Genomic DNA, 20,646 nt, shown 5'->3' with positions numbered 1-20,646 from the left:
CTTAATAAATTTAACACTTATAACTTTCCTCAATATACTGGGTAATATCTTCACAAAATTTGGCAATCTTTCAGTTAATATTACAAGTCTTTCACATACAAAAAGTCATATTTCTTAGTGAAGGATTTTTAATAAAATAAAATAAAGATTTGTCCATGAATATATTGAGTATTTGTTTTGAATCCGTGTGCAAAGTAATTTTCATGTTAAAATTAAAAATACTTTTCGTCATCTTAAAAACCTCAAATTTCCTTGGTGTCATCCCTAAAACCTCCTAAATGCATTTCAAATGTTTTTTTTCACTAAAACTTCATAGTTTGTTATTTTCCCTACCCTATTTCAATTCAACCGACCTTGTAACCACCAAAAAAAAAAAAAACATCGAAATAAACCTAAATTAACCTTTTTTTTCTTTCTAGAATGACTTCAAATTATAACATGAAACTACATTTGTTTATCCTAAGTAGCTCTAAGTTCGTAACAGGATACATCTATTTATAATTAAATCTTAATGTTTTATTGAAATTTGAACTGTGTCTGACTACTATCCGTGCCATTATAAGTTGTAAATCACTCGGGGAATGTGCAGCTCACATTACGCTATTGAATTACATTATCCACGAGCTGCTCGTGTGCTTGCCTCATGAACCATTTTAATTATATTACTATTATAATAATAAATAAGAAAAACAAGAAAAAAGTACTTACCCAATCTTCTTTTTTCTTGCCCTCGATTGTCGACAAGAGTTAAGCCTGATTTTTTATAGTAATTGTAGTAAAGCACTTAACAATTTTTATTTAATTAAATAATGCACCAAAGAATATAGACTAATGAAACACAAAAGGTAGACAAATTCACTTACCTTTCAAAATGTTTCTGTCTTTCTAACTATGCAACAAGAGCCGTTACAAATTCATCCAAGCTAGTCGTTAACTTTCCCATGGGAATGAATCTTGTACTGTGAGTGAAATTGACGATATTCTGTTCAGAACACAATGTTATACAATACGACATTTGATAGGTGCAAACCTTGACTTTCTATTAGTTATAGATAATATATAATGAAATGTAAGAGAGAACTATCAACGAATTGTGAAAGAGAGGATGTGGCAGGAGGGGTCTGATTTTCTATTTGATAGCTCTGTAAGCAAACAAAATTGAAGGCTATAAAAATTATGGTTTGTTTGAACATTAACAATTTTATAGAGAGTATTTTATGTTTAATTTCATACATTTTTGAGAGGTGATAGATAAAATAGGGATGATGACATGTTAAGACAAAATGTGTCATGCATGTCACACTAGTGGAAATTCAGGATTTTTAAAAATATTTCCTTGTAGAACTTAGAACTTGTATACTATTAAAATATGGATTATTAGCTAAGATTCCATGCTATTCAAATTTGTGTAACAAAAAGTAGTTTAATAAAATTTTGAATGTAAGACACTAATACTTTGTGTCATGTGCAGCAAAGGATACCTGGGATGATAGGGTTAAGTATAATATTTCAGTATGTTGAGAAATAAATTTGTTTTAAACATTAACTGTGCCTAAAATAATTATGCCAAACAAAAGTTCAGAAATAGGAGTTTTGTAGTGTTAGAATAAAATCTGTATGATTAACAAAACATGGACTATAACACCTATTGCTCATGTTTAATGAGTCAATTTCTACTTTTGGTTGTTCTTTTTATAGTTCTGTGTTCAAGAATTTTTAAGCTTTTTTAAGGCTTTATATATAAGTTTAAACAAACAAAAAAATTAATCTCATACTTGTCACCCTTTAAATAAGGAAAGTAAGAAATATCTAGTGTTTTGTATCGTTAAATCTGATTAGAAAAGTTAAATATCTTCCCTTTTCTTTAAAACAAATCTGTGTATTTGTCTTGGATATTTTTTACATAAAAATAGAGCTGTAAGAAGATTTCTCAAAACATTCTCTCTTTCTTAGAAGCAGTTAGTTAGACTTAGTACATTCCAACCAGCTAGCTAAATGGACTTTTACAAACAAGTTCCTGTATCTTTCTGCTCCAGCAAATACTGATAACTGGCCTGGTGGTTAAGGTGCTCGATTCACAATCTGTGGGTGACGAGTTCAAATCCCATCAACAAGCATGCTTGCCCTTTCAACCGTGCAGTCATTATAATATGATGGTCAATCTCACTATTTGATTATAGTAACCCAAAACTTTGTGGTGGGTGGTGTTGACTAGATGCCTTCACTCTAATCTATTACTTTAAATTAGGGATAGCTAGCACAGATGGCCCTTGAGTAGCTTTGTGCAAAATTCAACAAACAAATAAATAATACTCTTTAAACTAAGATCCCAAGTCATTGATAAAGATCAGGAACTCTTAAAATATCTCAGATAATTGCTGCAGCAGCCACTTGACATCAAAAACATATATAGTAAAAAAAAAAAACAAATGTTTGTTTACAAGTATTTAGTTTGGTGCTTTGTCTTTTACAAATAATGTAGACTTATTTCAAGTTTTGGTTCAATTCATTTTCAGTATCATTCTACATAGTAATCATACTATTAACCAGCCAAAATTTTAATAACAGTTAATAAAGAAACTGCCAGTATACAAAAAGCATCTTGGGGTGAAACCACCCGAATAACGAGTGTCTTACCTGAAAGTCATTGAGCTCCACGTCATTCAAAGAACCATCGTTATCCATGTCACAAATCTGTTTAAAAAACACAGTATTCCTTAAAAGATGGCATAAAAGAAAACTAGAAATAGTGTATGAACTAAACAACAAAAAATAAAGTAGAATTATTAAAACAGACATGAGTAAAATGTGATATGAACTGTTATTTAACAAGTATTTTCTTATTACTCTCCCAATAACTATAAGCAATGAAACAAAATCAAAATTTTCTAACACCAAAACAAAAACAATTACTGAATGTACTAAGTGTATCTCAAAGAAATTGGACATGCCTTTAGCAAAATTACTAGTTTGTTAGATACAAAAATAATTTTTGATAAAGCATTTTCACTAAAGATTTGGGTGTGAATTTACAAAGACTTTATTGAGTCACTGATTGAAAAGTGATTTACATATTGAGAATAAAAATATTTATTTTCATTTTAAAGTTTTCATATTTCGTTTGTATGATCTTTAGAACCTCCTAAACTAATAAAGTTTTTTCGATAAACTTCTACATTTTATCTCTTATTTTGTCTATCCTAACACTAACCGTTGTGATATCTACAATGTACAGTGAACTGAATGAAAAATGTCAACCAAGATGAACAATACCCTTTCTTCTTCTTTGAACAAATAATTGATTTCAGATCTTCAAACTATTTATCTTCACAATTTCAACTATTAACCTTTTCACATCTCTTTTCTTCTGATATTATGGTTTTATTGCCCGGCTTGAAGCAGTTTATCCATTTTTGAGAAGCAATAAATCATAGCAAGAACACATTAAAAGTTTCTCATTCAATACACATTCTCCACACATAAACTATACAAACTTTGCACCCCCCCCCCAGACATACCTCTACAAGATTTTATTTTTTTCTAACTTTATTATAAAAAAAAAAATTAATACACCTTTCAAACTGAATTTTAAAAGACAAAAAAGGCACCAGAACAGTGTCCCAAAACTATTATAATTTATGAAAGTTTATAACTAAGCTATGAATAGATTTAAAACATTCTGTTATTTCTTATAGCAACAGCTTTGTTCATGATAAACCAATCACTTATCCTCAATATCTGTTTTTCACTGTCAAAAAAGAAACAAAGAATTGTAAGATTTATGTAATGAAGGCTCTAATATTTCTATTGGTTGTATAAACTTTTCCATTATCAACGTACACTTGAGTATATAATTGTCTTGAAAGACAGAAGGATGGGAGGAGCTTCTCTGGTAAATCTTACAAATTTATTGATATCTCAACAAATGAAAAAGGTAGGAGGTTCAGATTTTATATTATTGCTTGTAATTATGTATAGTTTGTGTTTCTAATTGTATTATTGATGTAATAGACACGTGAAGAATGAACATTTTTGTAAATATTTCTTTTTGGAATTAAGAAATTTTTATGCCAAGTTTATTGGCACACATTGATAATAAATTTGTTTAATTAAATTGTGAACAGAGAAATGTAAGAGCTTGAGACGTGCACTTTGACCCAGCCATATGAAAAAGAGTTAAAGAAGTAGGTAAAAAAAAAGAAATTAACCAAATAACTAAATACACAGGGTAGTAAATGCTAGAGAAGAATTGAAGTTTACCAAGCGGCCCGGCATGGCCAGGTGGTTAGGAGGCGCTCGACTCGCAATCTGAGGGTCGCGGGTTCGAATCCCCATCCCACCAAACATGCTCACCCTTTCAGCCGTGGAGGCGTTATAATGTGACGGTCAATCCCACTATTCGTTGGTAAAAAAAGTAGCCCAAAAGTTGGCAGTGGGTGGTGATGACTAGCTGCCTTCCCTCTAGTCTTACACTGCTAAATTAGGGACGGCTAGTGCAGATAGCCCTCGTGTAGCTTTGCGCGAAATTCAAAAACAAACAAACAAACAAATTTACCAAACTTAAACATAGAAAAACCTGCTGAAACATTATATTATTACTTACTTTGAAAACTCTTGTAAGGGCTTTCTTACATTTCTCTGTAAGCTGAAAGGAAAGAATAAAAAAATCCATTCTTTATAAATGTATGAAAACAATCTACTTAAACTTTTGTACTGTCTCTAACATTCATGTTAAGTACTCTGAGTTATGAGCAGGCTAAGGCACAAATCACAGCTGGTCGAAATATGCAACACTGATATCACAACCAGACATTATTGATCAGGCTTCCTAATCTATTATGATGCATGATATATGCTAAGTGTTTAATGAATACTTCAAAAAAAAAAGTCTAGTAGTATAAGATCAGAATTCAAATGGCTCATGATTGAGTAGAGAATCAACTTCATAAAACTTGACAAGCAAATAATCAACATCCACGTGACACAAAGGAGTCTTATACCAATGATGCCTAATATTAAAGACCGTTATGACCTGTCACTGGATAAATAGGGGTTCCCCATATAACAGGATTACATTCATATGTTCTTGAAAGGTTAATGACCTCCTAGCCAATTATTGTAATGAAAGAAAATGAGACAGTTAGTAAGACAAAAACATGACTTAAAAAACCCCTAAAGGTACGGCAGGAATGTTATGAAAGTACATACAAACTATATCACTATATTTTTACTTACACTATAAAAAGAACAAGAGCAAATAAATAGTTTTAAAATAAAAAGACAGCCCTCTCAATGGTGTTGATACTGAACTTTTTTCAACTGATTTATCTCTAACTTAATCCTTTTCAGTTCAATGAAGAAATTAAGTTAATAAATCTTCTAATAAAGAAATAATCCTTCAAAATCAACTTAATTTTAATAAGTGATCATTAACTTTATATTTTCCATACGATCCAAAACTAACGTTTCGAGCAACCCTAGATTCATTCAAATCACTTAACAGTTAAAAATATGAGAAAAATCATAATCAGAAAAAGAACTTAAGAAGCAGGTAGATACATAAGAAAAAAAAAGTACTTACATCTCTCTCCACTGGCAGATAAAGTGGTGCTGTTGGATGTAAGACAGCCTTCTGAGCATAGTAGAACAGTTCAGATATATTCTTCAAAGTTCTAGCCGAGCACTGAAAACAAACAAACATTTATTTTAAATTTCACTGAAATATCAGGAAAAAAACAATTTAGTTGTGATCCAAACAGTCACTAGGTCATGTCAAGTGGACATCTAACTTCTAAAATAAAAAAACTTATCAATTTCAGAGGTCTCATGAAACTTCATGCTTAAAGACAACATAGAAAGTCGAACTACGAATCTTAGCTAAACTCAGCTCTTTCCACTAGTATCTTACCTCAACACAAGTTTCAACTTCTTCAAACTGATTCATAATAGGTAAAATCATCTGAAATGTTAGAAATAAAATTATAATTTTCAAAATCACATAATACAATCTCAATAGAAATGTAACTTGTACACCTTTTCTTTCCTACATATAGCTAACACGTGTTCTTTAAAATAAATGTTTTACACTTTTTCACTACTCCCACAGAATAAGTCCACACATACACACACTTTCTTAAAAGGTTTATTTTATTCTCTACAAGAGCCACTCAAAATTTACAACATCTAGATTAAATGTTCTTAAATTACAGATCTTAAGCTCTATACATAATACCAAGTGCTCTCTTTACTTACCTATAAAAATTATCTTATGCATGATCAATTTTTCTTCAAAACAAATGAAAGAAACTGGAACCTAAAAACTCTTTTTTTACCTTTATCACACTTACAGAAAATATTTGTTTACATCTATGGAACTGTAATATTGCATTTATGTTTTTGAACATCTGTTCATTTTCCTAAGAAATTCAAGGGCTATTACTTGTAAAAGTTTCTACAGAGTCAAGCTGTACTTTCTCTACTAACACAATATTTACTTACATCCAAAGAACTGTATTCTACAAGGTCAGTTTTATTTCCTACTAAAACTACTGGTGTATTATGATCCTCTCCTAAATGGTCTCTAATGAAAGGAAGCCAGTAACTTGTAATCTGAAAAACAAAAAGAATACTTATTCAACTGAACAGCATTTATTTATAGAGATAACCCACTAAAACAGATTCTCATGCAACTTGATACACGTGCTTTTACTTTCATAATATTCATAACAACACTTTTACTATGTAGCTTGATCTACCCATGTACCTATTTTTCCTCAATTTCATCTCAGAACTTAAGTTTTGAATGAAAACAAAAGGCTTATAAATCAATTGAAATATGATTCATCAAAATAACAGTAGAAATTACACATACTATACAACAGTTAAACTTAGCTCCTGAATTAGTCCAATATAGAAATATTTTGAAGTCTGGAATATATGAAAAAAATTAAGTTCAAATTCAAAACCCAATGCTGTTGCCAAGAGACTATCATTAAAACACTAAGATTTTAATAAAATCCCTCATCTAGGTTTTAGCCCATTAACCACATGTGACTTAAATACATCTAAAAGATGATGCTTTAATCACTCTACATAAATAGTGCTGTAACAACTCCTTATGGAAAAACAAATACTGCAACCACTAACGAAACATAAATGAGAAAAAAACTGAAGAAAAATTATTGTTTTTCCTGCATCATTTTTAAACTCTTAAATTTTATAAGAATTGTTCAGTCATACTACTAATTCATTATTATTATTATTAAAGTTCATAATTAATGTTTTATTAAATTTTTATTGTGTTAGCTGTTTGCCCACAAGATATTTTCAAGAAAGTCATGAAATGAAATGCTATCTATGCATGACCTAAATGGTTGACCAGTCAGTCCTAACCTTTCAAGAACAAAATGAGGAAGACCCTTTTCACTTGATATTAAACATAACGCTACACAATTGGCTATCTGTGCTCTGCCCACCACAGGTATCAAAACAGAATTGTTAGCATTATAAATCCTCAGACCTATCACTGACACCCTGGGGGGGGGGGGGGGCTAAGAGTAAGAGCAAGGTGACTTTAACAAACCACCCGATCTGAAAACCATATATTTAAGGTAATCAGACATGTAACAACTTTACAGCTTAAATAATACAAAGTTTTTTTAGACAATAAACCTGATTCTTACTGAATCATTTTGTACTTTATTTAAATTTAAATATTTTTTATCAAACAGGGATGAAATATAATTTCTGTGCATGCTTACCCTGTCAATTGTGTCATCATCATCAACAGAATAGACCACACAAACTACATTGGCCTAAAATAAAAGAAGAAAAAGTTCTAATACATATATATAAAACATTTTTTCTGGGATAAGGAGCATCTGAGATCTCACCTAGAGTACAGTCAGTCAGCTAAGATAGTTTTATACCGTGAATACATATTAATGTAGCATACGATAACAAGTATTCATTCAGTAAAGTACTGTATATTAAAATGTTATAGTTAATCACATAATATAATTATACTTTCTAGTGTAACCTTTGTTAATTATATCTACCACCACCAACAACTTACTTTGTGTGACTTGACACGAACCTTTAGAGAATTGCTTTAATAAAAGCAGTTGCAGTAAAGTGTTTTATATGCTATATTGTCCTGCTGGTTTAACGGAAGATAGATATTATATCACCGAAGTGAAAACCAGGAAATTTTGGGGTTATTTGTGGAAATGGCTTAGAATTTTGGCCCCTAAGAAGGCTAAAATAAAGCCTATAAATGATACATATGTGTGGAAAAAACAACAAAAAAGATAATAATTCCTAGCTAAACATCTTTTAAAACAGTTCAAATTATCTAGTTAAGATTCATCTTGTTCAATGTAATTGTGACTTGTTCCTTTAGAAAGTTTCAGTGTAATACTAGCTATTTGTGTTATATAAGAAAATAGAGTAAAACTATATGTGAGGTTCAAGATTTGTTTAAAACGTACTTTACTTGAGCAAAATAAAACATACTTAGAGAGCTAAGTGATTAGTGAAATTTGATAACTGATTGATTGTCAAGCTCATTAATCTATTATTCTCATGAGACTTGAATAGCTGAAATAATCAAAAATAGTAATAATCAGAAACACTAACTTAAATTAGTTGATTATTTTTGTAAGTTGTGACACTAAATGATTAAGCTGAACAACCTTGAATTAATAAAAAATAATGAGAAATCAATATTGTGATTATATGTATAGTTGTAATAAATGGAAATACTAATTTCGATTAGCTGATTATTTTCACGACATTAATCAATTTAATGATAATTTTGATTAACTGATTACATGATGTCATACTAATCAGTGCTTATAGGTAACCAATTATATCAATTAATAACTTAGCTCTACATACCAATATCAAACTTACCACAGAAAAAAATTACTCCCTAGGTGAACATCTTATACTGACCTAGTTTTTGAACACAAGTCACACAACAGGAATGTTACATGAGCAATTACCTGATTGGTTACGATCTATAAAGAGAACTACTTCTTTAAGTTCCTAATTCTTTCTACCAAATTTCTACTCTTAGCACTGATTGAAGGTACTGTTAACTTTTTAAAAATTGCAGCTTAAACTCCTAACACCAAGTATGAAAAATTAAACTTTATCTGCTAGCACTAACTGAACATTGGAGCATTTATTCTTGGCACAATCTTAAGAAAACATTTTTAAACAGTTCACACAGATTTTTTGAAATGGAGTTTTGACACATCTTCAATTCTGAAAAGAAAATGTATTTAAAAGGAGCTGATTTTATTGTAACTTAAAAAAAAATAAGGGAGTTTAAGCATTTTTAATTATTTTAAAACAATACTTAATAAACACCTTAAAGTAACAACATTATTTGATAAATAAGTTGAAGAAACTTGTAAAAGAAAGAACTAAGCCTTGATCTCGGTAAATGTCAGAATGTCTTGTATAGCACTGTTAAATGTTCTACTTCTTCACTGCCACAACTTTCCAAGTCCCACACATATTACACTGCTATACAAACCTATTACAATGCTTTCAATATCTAACTAAACAAATTTTTATTTGGTCATAATAATTTATCACCTGAAATATTCACCAATCACCACTGATAGCAAAAGAATTCTTCTCCGTGGTAGTAAAGTAACATTAGGAAATTGGTTTAATGTTTGATTCTACAAAAAGATTGCAGAATATAACAATTTGGGATATTTTAGAGAAACCATATTTACCTTGTTAATTTCTTCTAATAGAATATTTTCATCTTGCTCCTGAGCTAGAAGTGGTCAATAATTATATATACATTAATAAAAACCCATATGCACACCACATCAAAAATAATCAATTTTAAATCAGCTTATTCTAAAAAATATTTTGTATGTACTTATGATATTCATACAATTCAGTTTGTTTATTGACTACTTTATAAACTTACAGTAGAAACAGAATGGTCCAAAATTTATTAATTTAAAATGCAATCCACCTGGATCAATGAAATCTTGACAATATTTACACTTTGTATTTTTTTATATGTAAAATAACACATTACCATCAGAAACATTGTTTTTTAAATCACAAAGATAAAGAATTACAGATCAACAGAACCACTGATTCTGCATTTCTGAAAAGATAAATTTTTTTTGATAACTTAGTAAAAACAATTAATTAAAAATACTCATGTTTATAAAGATATTTTGACCTGAACAGCACCATAAGTAATATTGAGTTAGATGACCATATCAGACACCCCAAGTCTCAAACATAGCTGTCCTTAATTTAGGACTGTTGACCAACAGGAAGGCAACCAATCAGCAGAGCCCACTGCCTACATAATTAGTATTAACCAAACAGTGGGATTAACTGTTGTTTTTATAATGTGCTCACAGGTGAAAATGTGAAGCATGTTCAGCAGCATATCGTTAGCTCAAACTCTGGACCTTCCTATCCACAGTCCAGCACATTAATCACTAGGCATCACATGACCTCATCTTTATCAAATGAACATGTGTTTATTATTTATGAAATAGTCACATACTAAATGAGATGTAATATAACTGTTCTCCTCTTCTAGTTCGTATTTCTATCATTTACCCCAACTATATACAAGTGTCAAGGGATCAGATCATGCCAATATGTGTACACACACACACGATATACAACAGATCCACAAATAGCTGACACTTCTTAACTCCTATGAAAGCACTGGTGAGAAGGATTTTGTCTTGTTATCACAAAACTATCTGGTAGAAACTGCATAGATTCTATGGACATTAATACGAGACTAATATCTCTTTAAAATATAAGAAAGGTACATTATGGTTTAACAGCAACATTGCTTCAATAAAATGTACTGAGTGCCTAATGTACAAGTTAAGAGAAGTATTATAGCACAGTAAGTTTGAAACAGAAAATATACTCTAAGATTAATAATTGTGAAGTTGAAAATAGAGCATCAATGTAATTTTACGCACTACTTCCCCAAGGTCTAACTAATAAAGAATGTGGCTGAAAATAACAAACACTTTGTTAAAGTTCAATATTTAATTTAATCTAACTATGTTGCTGTTTATTAGGTATTTTTAATTAATTTATTTTAAATAGACTATGAATGTTAACCTGCTTGAAATGGTGATTGTTAAATAAAGATCTGTTTTGCTTAAGTCAATTGGTCACAGCAGGGTGCAAGTTAGCCTACTGTATGTAGCTATACAAGTATCACACATAGCATCAACTATGTGTGTATGTGTATATATATGAGAATGTTATTACTGTTCTATATAATGTATTTTTATATTACCCGTAAAATAAAAGTTTTTTCGACCAAATATAAAACTAGTTACAAAAAGATTCAAACCTTCATTTGATAATGTCAGGTCAAAATCTAACATTCATTACTGACCTATATAAAATTTTCATCTGTGTCATATTACTGTACTAACAGAAACTAAGAGCATCAAGGAAGACATATCAAAAATCTTACAAAAAGAGGAACTGTTTTATTACCATACTGCTTATTTTGTGTTTACTAAAAACTGATATAATGGCCACAGGATGAGGATTAGCTCTTCGTCTAGCTTTCTTTCTTTTCAACCATTAGAAACAACATCCCCAGTTGGCGATTTTAGACACTTTTTTCTTGTACAATAGCCAAATGTACAATCTGGTCTTGAACTTAGTTTTATATCAATACATTTTAGTAAGTACTAAATCACTCTCTTAAATAAAAACATGAAAAAGAAGCAAAGAGACAGAATGTTACCCCTCATCCACTTAAAGATGCAACTAAAACATCAATTAAATTGTAACCCTTCATATTCATATTCAACAAACGTTTAAATAATTCAAACTAACTGGACACACCTTAACATTTGGCAAGCTGTTCCATGACTTTAAAATCTTAATCAAAAATGTTTTTGTTAAAGAAACAAGTCTTATATCTGAGTTTCCAAAGCTTAACCCTTAAATGCCTGAATGCATGAGTTCGATGCACCTGTTCTATGGTTTGTTTTAGTGCATATTAAATTCATCTATTAGACAAAACTTTTTGAAACTTGAGATAAGCTTTCTACAGATTATGAAGTTTCTGTAAATAAAGTCTCATTCTTATATGTGATATTTATATGAATTCTTAGCTTTGGAAACCAAACATTCCTATGTGAAATGTTTTTTTAATAAACATTTCAAAATGCTTGCCTTTATTTTAGATTTCGATTACTAACTTTTTGCTTTCTTACACTCTTCTATGGCTTCCCAATAAACTTGTATTTTTTATCTGTTTGGGTATGAAAAACACTACATGCAGTTTCACTGTGTTTACGATCACTGATGTATAATTTTGTCAATAAATATAACTTTTTACCTTTCCAAAATTACAAACAAGTTAAATTTTTTTAATTGTTATCAGAAATTTTAATTTATTATATTTAATAAAGCTTGAAGCCTGTTTTATATTCACTCATACATGGTTTTTTTCATTCCTTTTCAGTTATTATTTTTGTCCATCCAAGCAGTTCCTTAGATCAACATAATGAAACTTGATATGATTCAAGTATAAAATTATTTAATTGAGCCTAACACTCCTCAACCTGATCTTGTTCTACAAACATTTTTTCCCCCTATCATACTTCAATGTCATAATTAAAATAAAATATAAAAAGATAAAGCAAGATTTTTGCAATTTTTGAAAAATACAAATAAAGACCGCAATTGTAGTAAAACTTCTTTTGTTCTACCAACATATCACCAAGCTAAGCTTTCATCACTTTGTTCTGATCTCTAGGTGTGTCTCCGCTGAGCTGCAATCCACTTGATTCTACCAACATATCACCAAGCTAAGCTTTCATTACTTTGTTCTGATCTCTAGGTGTGTCTCCGCTGAGCTGCAATCCACTTGATTCTACCAACATATCACCAAGCTAAGCTTTCATCACTTTATTCTGATCTCTAGGTGTGTCTCCGCTGAGCTACAATCCAGTGGCTTTAGGATCTACCTTAAAATGTCATTCCCCAAGCTTTCTGTTAGAAACTAGCATAATCGGTATGCTACTCAAAGTCCTTGCAATTTTAATGTCAAGTTTGCAAGATTCTGAACCTGCATGTTGCTGCTATGCTAAAATTGACTGATATTGTATCATGACTCACGTATCGTACAGTTACAGCTTTATCGGCTAGTACTTGGTAATGAATGTTTGCTCAAAAAATTTTGTCATGCTTCTTGCAAAGTGTGCTTATGGTCATTGCTATTTGACCAAATTGGCACAGAGAATGAGTCTGAATAAAGGTCATGCAGGTTCTTTATGAGTCCTCTGCTCTAATTTTAAATAAGCATTGTTTGATATTTGTGCCAGTGAAGCATAAAAATGCAAGTGAATTTAATTTTTCTGGTCTTTTATTATCTAAAATGTTTTTTTTTTCCCTTGGTCTTTTTCTTAAAATTATTTTTTTTGTTTGTACTTAAGATCAAGTTATATAAAAAACAATGTAAGTTACAGAACTGAAAGGTTCATATGGAACTTTATAATAATACAAATTTGATTATAAACACCAAAAATTATAACTATCATAATAGTCTCTCATTATGTTTATGTTAAAAATTTAAACAACAGTTTTATAGACATACTTGTTTTAGAAAAAAAATGACAGAGGACTTTTCTTATCTTTTTGTTACACTGTGGACAAAATTATTATTAATGGAAGATATATGTTAGAAAAAACATCAGTCTGTAAATCCTGAAAGAATGAGAAAACTTACAAGAGTAGTCTACTATGTGAGTAGGAACCTTTTCTGGAGTCACATCTGCTGGTATAGTTATCTCCTCTGCTCGAGGAGGAACTTCTTCAGGGAATTCCTCACTCACTAGCGACAGGATTAGAGACGTCTTTCCTACACCAGCTAAATAACAATAATAAAAAAATAACTGAGCTGAAGTTTGATGAATCCAAAGAAATTATTATTTCATATAAACTAAAAGCATGTCAAATTACAAAATTATCTTTTTTATCTTTCAGTCAAACTTTCCAAAAAACAACAACATACAATTATTATTTTAAACTATTTTCACAAATATTCATGTGCGGCTTAGTGTCTAACATAAAACCATAAATTACATTTTAAATATAGTATGGTACACAAAAGCTACATCATTTAACAAACATGGAGTACACAGAAATTAATAGAAAGTTTTGTTTCACAAAATTTATTTATTGTTATAGAAAAGGATAATTTTGGAAAAGGTTTTTGTTTACCTCATTTCCTTAACTTTCATTCACACTTTTTTTATTCATGTTCAACTAAAACAAATAGAAAAGCTATGTAAGGGGATATAACTGTATTTTGTATGTATAAAGTTAACAACGTTTGACATAAGTTATGGGCTATTCATCCTGTAGATCAAGCAGGTACTATTTTCCATTTTTAATGTGTACTTATTCTACTTATCCTCACACTTTTGTTCTCTTATCATCATAATTTGAAAGTTGTGAAAATAGTACTTTTACCACCATCTTAAAACAAGCTCTTAAATGACTCATCTATTGCCTGTATGAGACAAGAAACAAAGAACAAATGACTTTAACACATTTATTCAAAACTAACACTTCAATCATAAAATAATTTGTTTATGAACTAAAGCATTTACCACAGTCAGAATGAATAACATGTCTATAAAAATAATATCTGATAATCATAAATGCTATTAAAAACTAGTTTACAATACCAGATGTCAAGTAGAGTAATATATAATGAATCAACACAAATGTATGATACCAGACTGTATTTTACTTACTGATTTTTCTTTTTACCGGTATTTTATGTCAAACACAAGTATTTGTTAAGGGAAAAAAAAAAATTTTTCTTCTACAATTGGGCCAATATGATATGTGTGTGTGTAGATTTTGACCATATTATATGCATCAAATCCATATTTTTTTTAAGTGTTTGCATTTTCCTCTCATTGTACTGAACAACAGTCTCTGACTCACCATTGCTGTTTATATTTTACTGTCTGGCCATACATGCACATTGCTAATTAAACTATGTATGGGTGTAGGGGAATCATATATTTATGCATTTTAAATATAAAATGGGATGCAGTATTTTTCAACAATCATAAAAGTATTTTCTATGAATGTTGTTTTAAATTTAATGGCCAAATTAATTTCATTGGTAAATAGTAAATATTATATAATGTGCACCAGAAGGACCCACATCATGTTCTAAGTTACCCGATTTTGTGAACAACACATGGCAAACACAATAAGATAAAAACAGATCACTAACCTGAATAATCTAATCATTACATTCTGCTAATTTCCAATTGCTACATTAATAATTGGATCATAGTGAGATGAAGAACATTAAATTATTCAAGTTATCAAACTGCCAGTTTTTAATTTATTCACGATTTCACTTGATTCATATGTTCTACAATTCTATACAACTTTCAACAACCATATTTTTCACATCCCAGAGATTTTTTTAAAGAAAAAAGCCAATACTAACATTTGATTTGTATTTTAAAAAAATCAGGTTACAGGAATTATTTTGGCCTAATAATGAACAGGCAAAACTAATGTGAAAAAAATTTTTTTTTCACTTGCCTAAGTCAGTTTTCCCTTATCCTAGACTTGGTTAGACGAATACTTTCTAAAACAGCATGTACATTTTGGTTGACAATTTCTGTAGCATAACATGAAGTATACAAATGTATCAGGTCATGTGGTTAAGGTATGTATTAAATATATTAAAGAGAGATCTGCGACAAAATGCTCTACTTAAAAAAATAGTACTATGTTTTTTTTTCACATTTCAATGTGGAAAAAACATTAACTTAAGTCTCACAATAGCTAATACTGTTTATTTACACACGAAAAATATATAGTGTCAACTATATATACTCAGTAAAACACTAAGGTTTCATGAAAATTACAAGTTATTCCAATTACTCGTAGGCATAAAGATAATACACATTAATTATTTATTTATATTACATCTAAATGTCTGTGAATCTATTATAGGCTCAAAATGAATGTAAGGTAATAAAATTTGCACAAAATAATACATTAAAACTATAAACTTACGTTCACCAACTAAAAGAATCCTTACATCCCTCCTTCCATTAGAGCGACCCATTCTGAGTTACACTCTTGCAAAATCAGACTGGAAATCTGAAGTATCAAATTAAATAATTTCAAATGTGATAAAATACTTTCAAAACTTTAAATTTAATGGCATACATGTATTCATATCTTAAAAAGTTAAAAACTATATATATTATCATATAAAACTGAAGGCAAATTCAAATAATGCTTGGTCACTATTTTTTATAAAAAAAAATCATGAAAAAATATCACATTAACCAATAAGGCAAAATAGTTGCCAAAATTCTGCACATTTGATCAAAATTTGAAAAAGTGCAACATACATATACAAGTCTGTAGTTAACATATGTAATAACCAAACTACAAGTTACAATGAAGTGAATTTCAGAAGCAGTATTTTTATATTGTTTGGGATAATTTTTCAACACTGTTCAGAAAGGACAGTCTTCAGTTTCTTTGTAAAAGCTATTATAGCATGATATATTTTTGTCTTGCTAGCAACCCTACACCAAGTACAAGCTGCCACTATATTACAAAGACAATTGCTAGTAATTTTTTCTAATTTTGGAAATATTTCCCCCTTTTTTTTTACTACAAGAATTCTTTTCAGTAAAAAGAAACAACTTATCTTAAAAAATTACTAAGTGGTGTTGATGTGTCATACATAGTGTACATCATACAAATGTCACTGGTAAGCAAAGCTGTACAATTAGTGTAACTGGATAATTGTTAGGCTCATTAATCAACTGTTTTCAACAAACTGATTATTCTCAATTCCTGTAGTTGATTATTATTGTGAGTTATGATATTAACCCATTAAACTGAACAAACTTGAATTAATAAAAAAATAATACTGGTGATATTTCAATCATTAGATAGCTAAATTATCAAAAATGGTACTATTTGGACTAGTTTATTATTTTTGAGACATTAAATGATATAACTGTCATTTAATTAACTAATTATTTTATGTAGCGCTAACTGATGTAAAAAATGCTCATTGGTAGTCAATTATCACAAGAAAATAAGCCCAAAAAATCTTACCCTTAACAATGAAATGCACCAGTGGTATTGTTTTGTATCCAACTGTGAAAATAGTCATTTTCAAAGTAAAATGGGTAGTGATAACATAACCTAGCATAAATTTCCAAAGAATAAGACATAGTTTGTGATATCCTAAAATTCCAAGATATTCCAGAAAGGAATTTTCAAATTATAAAAAAGCCTTTCAATCCTAATGATTTTTTAGCACCAATACATGATTTTAGACTGGTCAATATATATATATATATATATATACACACACCCACACGAGATATGTAACTTAAAGCTAAGGCTTCGTCATATATTTGAAATCTTTCTTGCCAAATCAAAGTACTGCAAAGATGATTTTCAACCAGTAGTGAAATAATTATACTTGTTATTAGACAATAGTATTAGGTCAATTATACTAATTATTACTATTATACAATATCACTGATGTATTATCACAAGTATAATTATGGTTTGCCAGTTCAGAAAAGTTCATACCATAACAGTAGTGAAATATATATGTTCTATTATTGTCTAAAACTTTGTTTTACTTTATATCAAATAATTTATTTTTCAACAATAACCAATATTGGGTTTAATTATTGATATTTAAGCATTTTAATTTAGAATTTGTCACAAAGATATGCAAATATGATAATTATTTATATTTTTTGTCCTAGCCATTAAAATTACAATTATCTTTTCACTTATCCTTCAACAAAATACTTGTAATCTTTACACTTATATTTTTTTAAATAATACACAAGGTTTTAGATGTACAGAAGCATGGGAAGCACCAGATATTATACATATTACACTCACATTTTGACGTTACTAAATAACTGTGAACTGGTCCAGTAAATATACCATATTTATCTAACTTACCAACTTATTTGAATCATTTCGTAGTACCTCAACATCCTCAATACAGTTAGAAGTGTTCAAAGGTTTAATGTCATCAAGAAACTACTAATTTACTAATTACTCCCCTCTCAGTATCATTGATATAAAAAAGAACCAACTTCCGGGGCACATCATTAATACTACAAAAACAGCAAAAATTCAATATGATTAAACTACACTAGTAACAATATTTCTACTTTCTTTCATCCAGCCACCCTAAAATCCAATCAACTATTCTTCTCTAACCCTACCAACCTGATTTTTTTTAATAGTTAATATTCTGTGTGGTATCTTATCAAAAGCCTTCTGAAAATCCAAGAACATCCATCATCAAAATAAGTAATTTCACAAAACATCAATAGATTAGTAAGGAAAAAATTTCCCTTTACTTCATTGAATCCATGTTCTTTTTTATGAAATTAATTTCACTGTATAATTTTTGAAAGCTTCTCTTATAATGCTCTGTACAACTTTAGCCATTAGAAAAGTGACTATCTGACCAATAATTTGAAGAGCAACTCTTAACACCACCTTTAAAAATAGGAATAACAGGCATCTGTCAACTGTCTATTGACCTAACAAAAATGAGGAAAGGCTTAAGTATCTGATCTTTAAACACCTTTCAAAAACTCTGGTAAAAACATTATTTGGTCCTGGTATTTTATTTATTTTTGATACTTTAATCCTTTTGTTTTTACACATTTTTTTTTATCTACTGATTCGGGTCAATTCCAATATTTCCCACAGCATGCTCAGGGTCATGAATACCGCTAAGCATCCTCTCTTGTGAAAACAAACTTAACTGAAAAACTCTGCCATATGGCAATTAACACACTAACTTCTAAGTCTAAACTCATTACAATTAGCTGTGCAAAAAATATTATACTTTGAATAATTTCAAAATAGAAAAAAATTATATTTTCACCAGTTTAAATTAAAAGTTAAAATAAATCTAGATTTTTGTACAGAATAAAACCTAAAGCCAAGTTGCGAAAAAAAAAAAAAAAAGAGGGAAAAAATTAAAAAGTTCATATGTGTTAATAAGCAAGCCTTAGGCTTAGAATAGAACTCAATATTCTCTAAAACTTTTAAAAAGACTATTAAAACAAAAAGAGAGTAATAATTCAATTAGAAATGGAATCTTTGACACGAATTAAATTGTACTATACTATAAATTATCATTAATAACAATGTTGTTATTGTACTCAGTACGACATCCACAAACTTTGTAAGACTAGCACCAACTTCAACTTTCAGGACCATAACGTAGTCTGTTGATATACAGAAAATTAGTATTTATAACTTAGTATAGTAACTCACTAATTCAGCAACAGGAATTTTTTACTTAGGCCTACCTACGAAACGATTCTGGATTAGTTTATAATGTTAAATATAAACAAGTACCACAACAAGGTGGATTTTTCTGAAAATTTTAAATGAAGTATCGCAATGCTGTTTACCTTTTTTCCTGAACACCGGTGCTCTTTAAATTATATAAGATTAGGCACTTTATATAATTTTCAACATCAGTCAATTGAAAAGTTAACGATACCGAAGTTGCGATCAAACGAACCCTAAAATTTCGACCTCTTACTCGCTCAAGGACTAGCGCCCTCTGTTATTACGAGAATGGGTTAAAATATCTTTGCTTTTTAGATAAACTACTTAAAAGCTATCTATTGTTTGTTTTGAAGTAAAGCACAAAGATACATAATGGGCTATCTGTTCTTTGCCCACCACGGGTATCGAAACCCGGTTTCTAGCGTTGTAAGTCTCCAGACATACCACTGTGCTACTAGGGGCCCTGTTGTTAGTTGATTTATAGAATCTATACAGAGTTTCCTCGACACCCGTCAATTTTGACGGGCTTTACACTATAACAGTGGAATTCAGTTTAGTTAAATCACGAAATCCATCCGCCTCCTTTCACTAAAACTGACCTGTTATTATTACGTTCTGAATTATAGTGTACGATCCCTTCTTCCTATAATTTTTATTAGTTAACTTATAGTAGTTTTATAAAGTTTTCTTAACACCCGTCATTTTTGACGGGCTATACACATTTATATATATATTATTACGACAGTGGAAGTCACGTGACCCTAGTAACACGTCATGAGATTCTAGAAGGATCATGTCTGTTCGTGGCAACTCTAGTCTTGTCTATGCGCCCTCTGTTTTTGTATATATAAGCCGGCAAAAGAAGTGACGGCATGAATAATTGCCGATTGAAGAGATAGAGACAGATAATCGAGTCAAGTTGTAAGTAAAGTGCGTGAATCGTTGTGAATTATAGCGTGTGTTCAAGTTAAAGTGACTGTGGAAATTAAGTGTATTGCAAAGTTGTATTGAGAAAGAATAAACTAGTTTTATTTAAGAAAGGACTTGTATCGCTGAAGTTTTTCGGAAAGAATTTGTCCGAAAATTAATCAACGACCAGAGACGTAACAATATATTGTTGGTTAATGAAAGAGCAAAATATGTGCAAATTGGGGTTATAAGCTCCCAAATTAATAGAAAAAGATTAAATTGACTAGTATTAAAATATTTTTCCATATTTAGTTTTATACATATGAATAATTTTTATAAAAA

At 29.8% G+C, this 20,646-nt stretch overlaps 1 protein-coding gene across 4 annotated transcripts in view; it reads right to left on the bottom strand.

Annotated features, from left to right (window-relative positions):
• LOC106464487 (mitochondrial Rho GTPase 1-like) overlaps nt 1-19,640 on the bottom strand; it is a 47,439-nt gene extending 27,799 nt beyond the window's left edge. For all 4 annotated transcript variants that reach the window (XM_022392214.1, XM_022392213.1, XM_022392215.1 and 1 more), the window contains exons 1-10: nt 19,515-19,640; nt 16,099-16,185; nt 13,772-13,912; nt 9,753-9,796; nt 7,761-7,814; nt 6,499-6,609; nt 5,909-5,959; nt 5,582-5,683; nt 4,604-4,645; nt 2,638-2,694 (exon numbers count right to left, since the gene is read on the bottom strand). In XM_022392214.1, the coding sequence (XP_022247922.1) occupies nt 2,638-2,694; nt 4,604-4,645; nt 5,582-5,683; nt 5,909-5,959; nt 6,499-6,609; nt 7,761-7,814; nt 9,753-9,796; nt 13,772-13,912; nt 16,099-16,150 (654 nt within the window). In that variant the 5' untranslated portion in view covers nt 16,151-16,185; nt 19,515-19,640. The remainder of the gene's footprint in view (nt 1-2,637; nt 2,695-4,603; nt 4,646-5,581; nt 5,684-5,908; nt 5,960-6,498; nt 6,610-7,760; nt 7,815-9,752; nt 9,797-13,771; nt 13,913-16,098; nt 16,186-19,514) is intronic.
• Nucleotides 19,641-20,646: the final 1,006 nt, after the last annotated feature.

Source organism: Limulus polyphemus, unplaced genomic scaffold (assembly GCF_000517525.1).
Source record: "Limulus polyphemus unplaced genomic scaffold, Limulus_polyphemus-2.1.2 Scaffold1665, whole genome shotgun sequence".
Lineage (NCBI taxonomy): Eukaryota > Metazoa > Arthropoda > Merostomata > Xiphosura > Limulidae > Limulus > Limulus polyphemus.
Note: the sequence above shows the minus strand (reverse complement) of the source record. Positions and strands in the feature narration are given on the sequence as shown.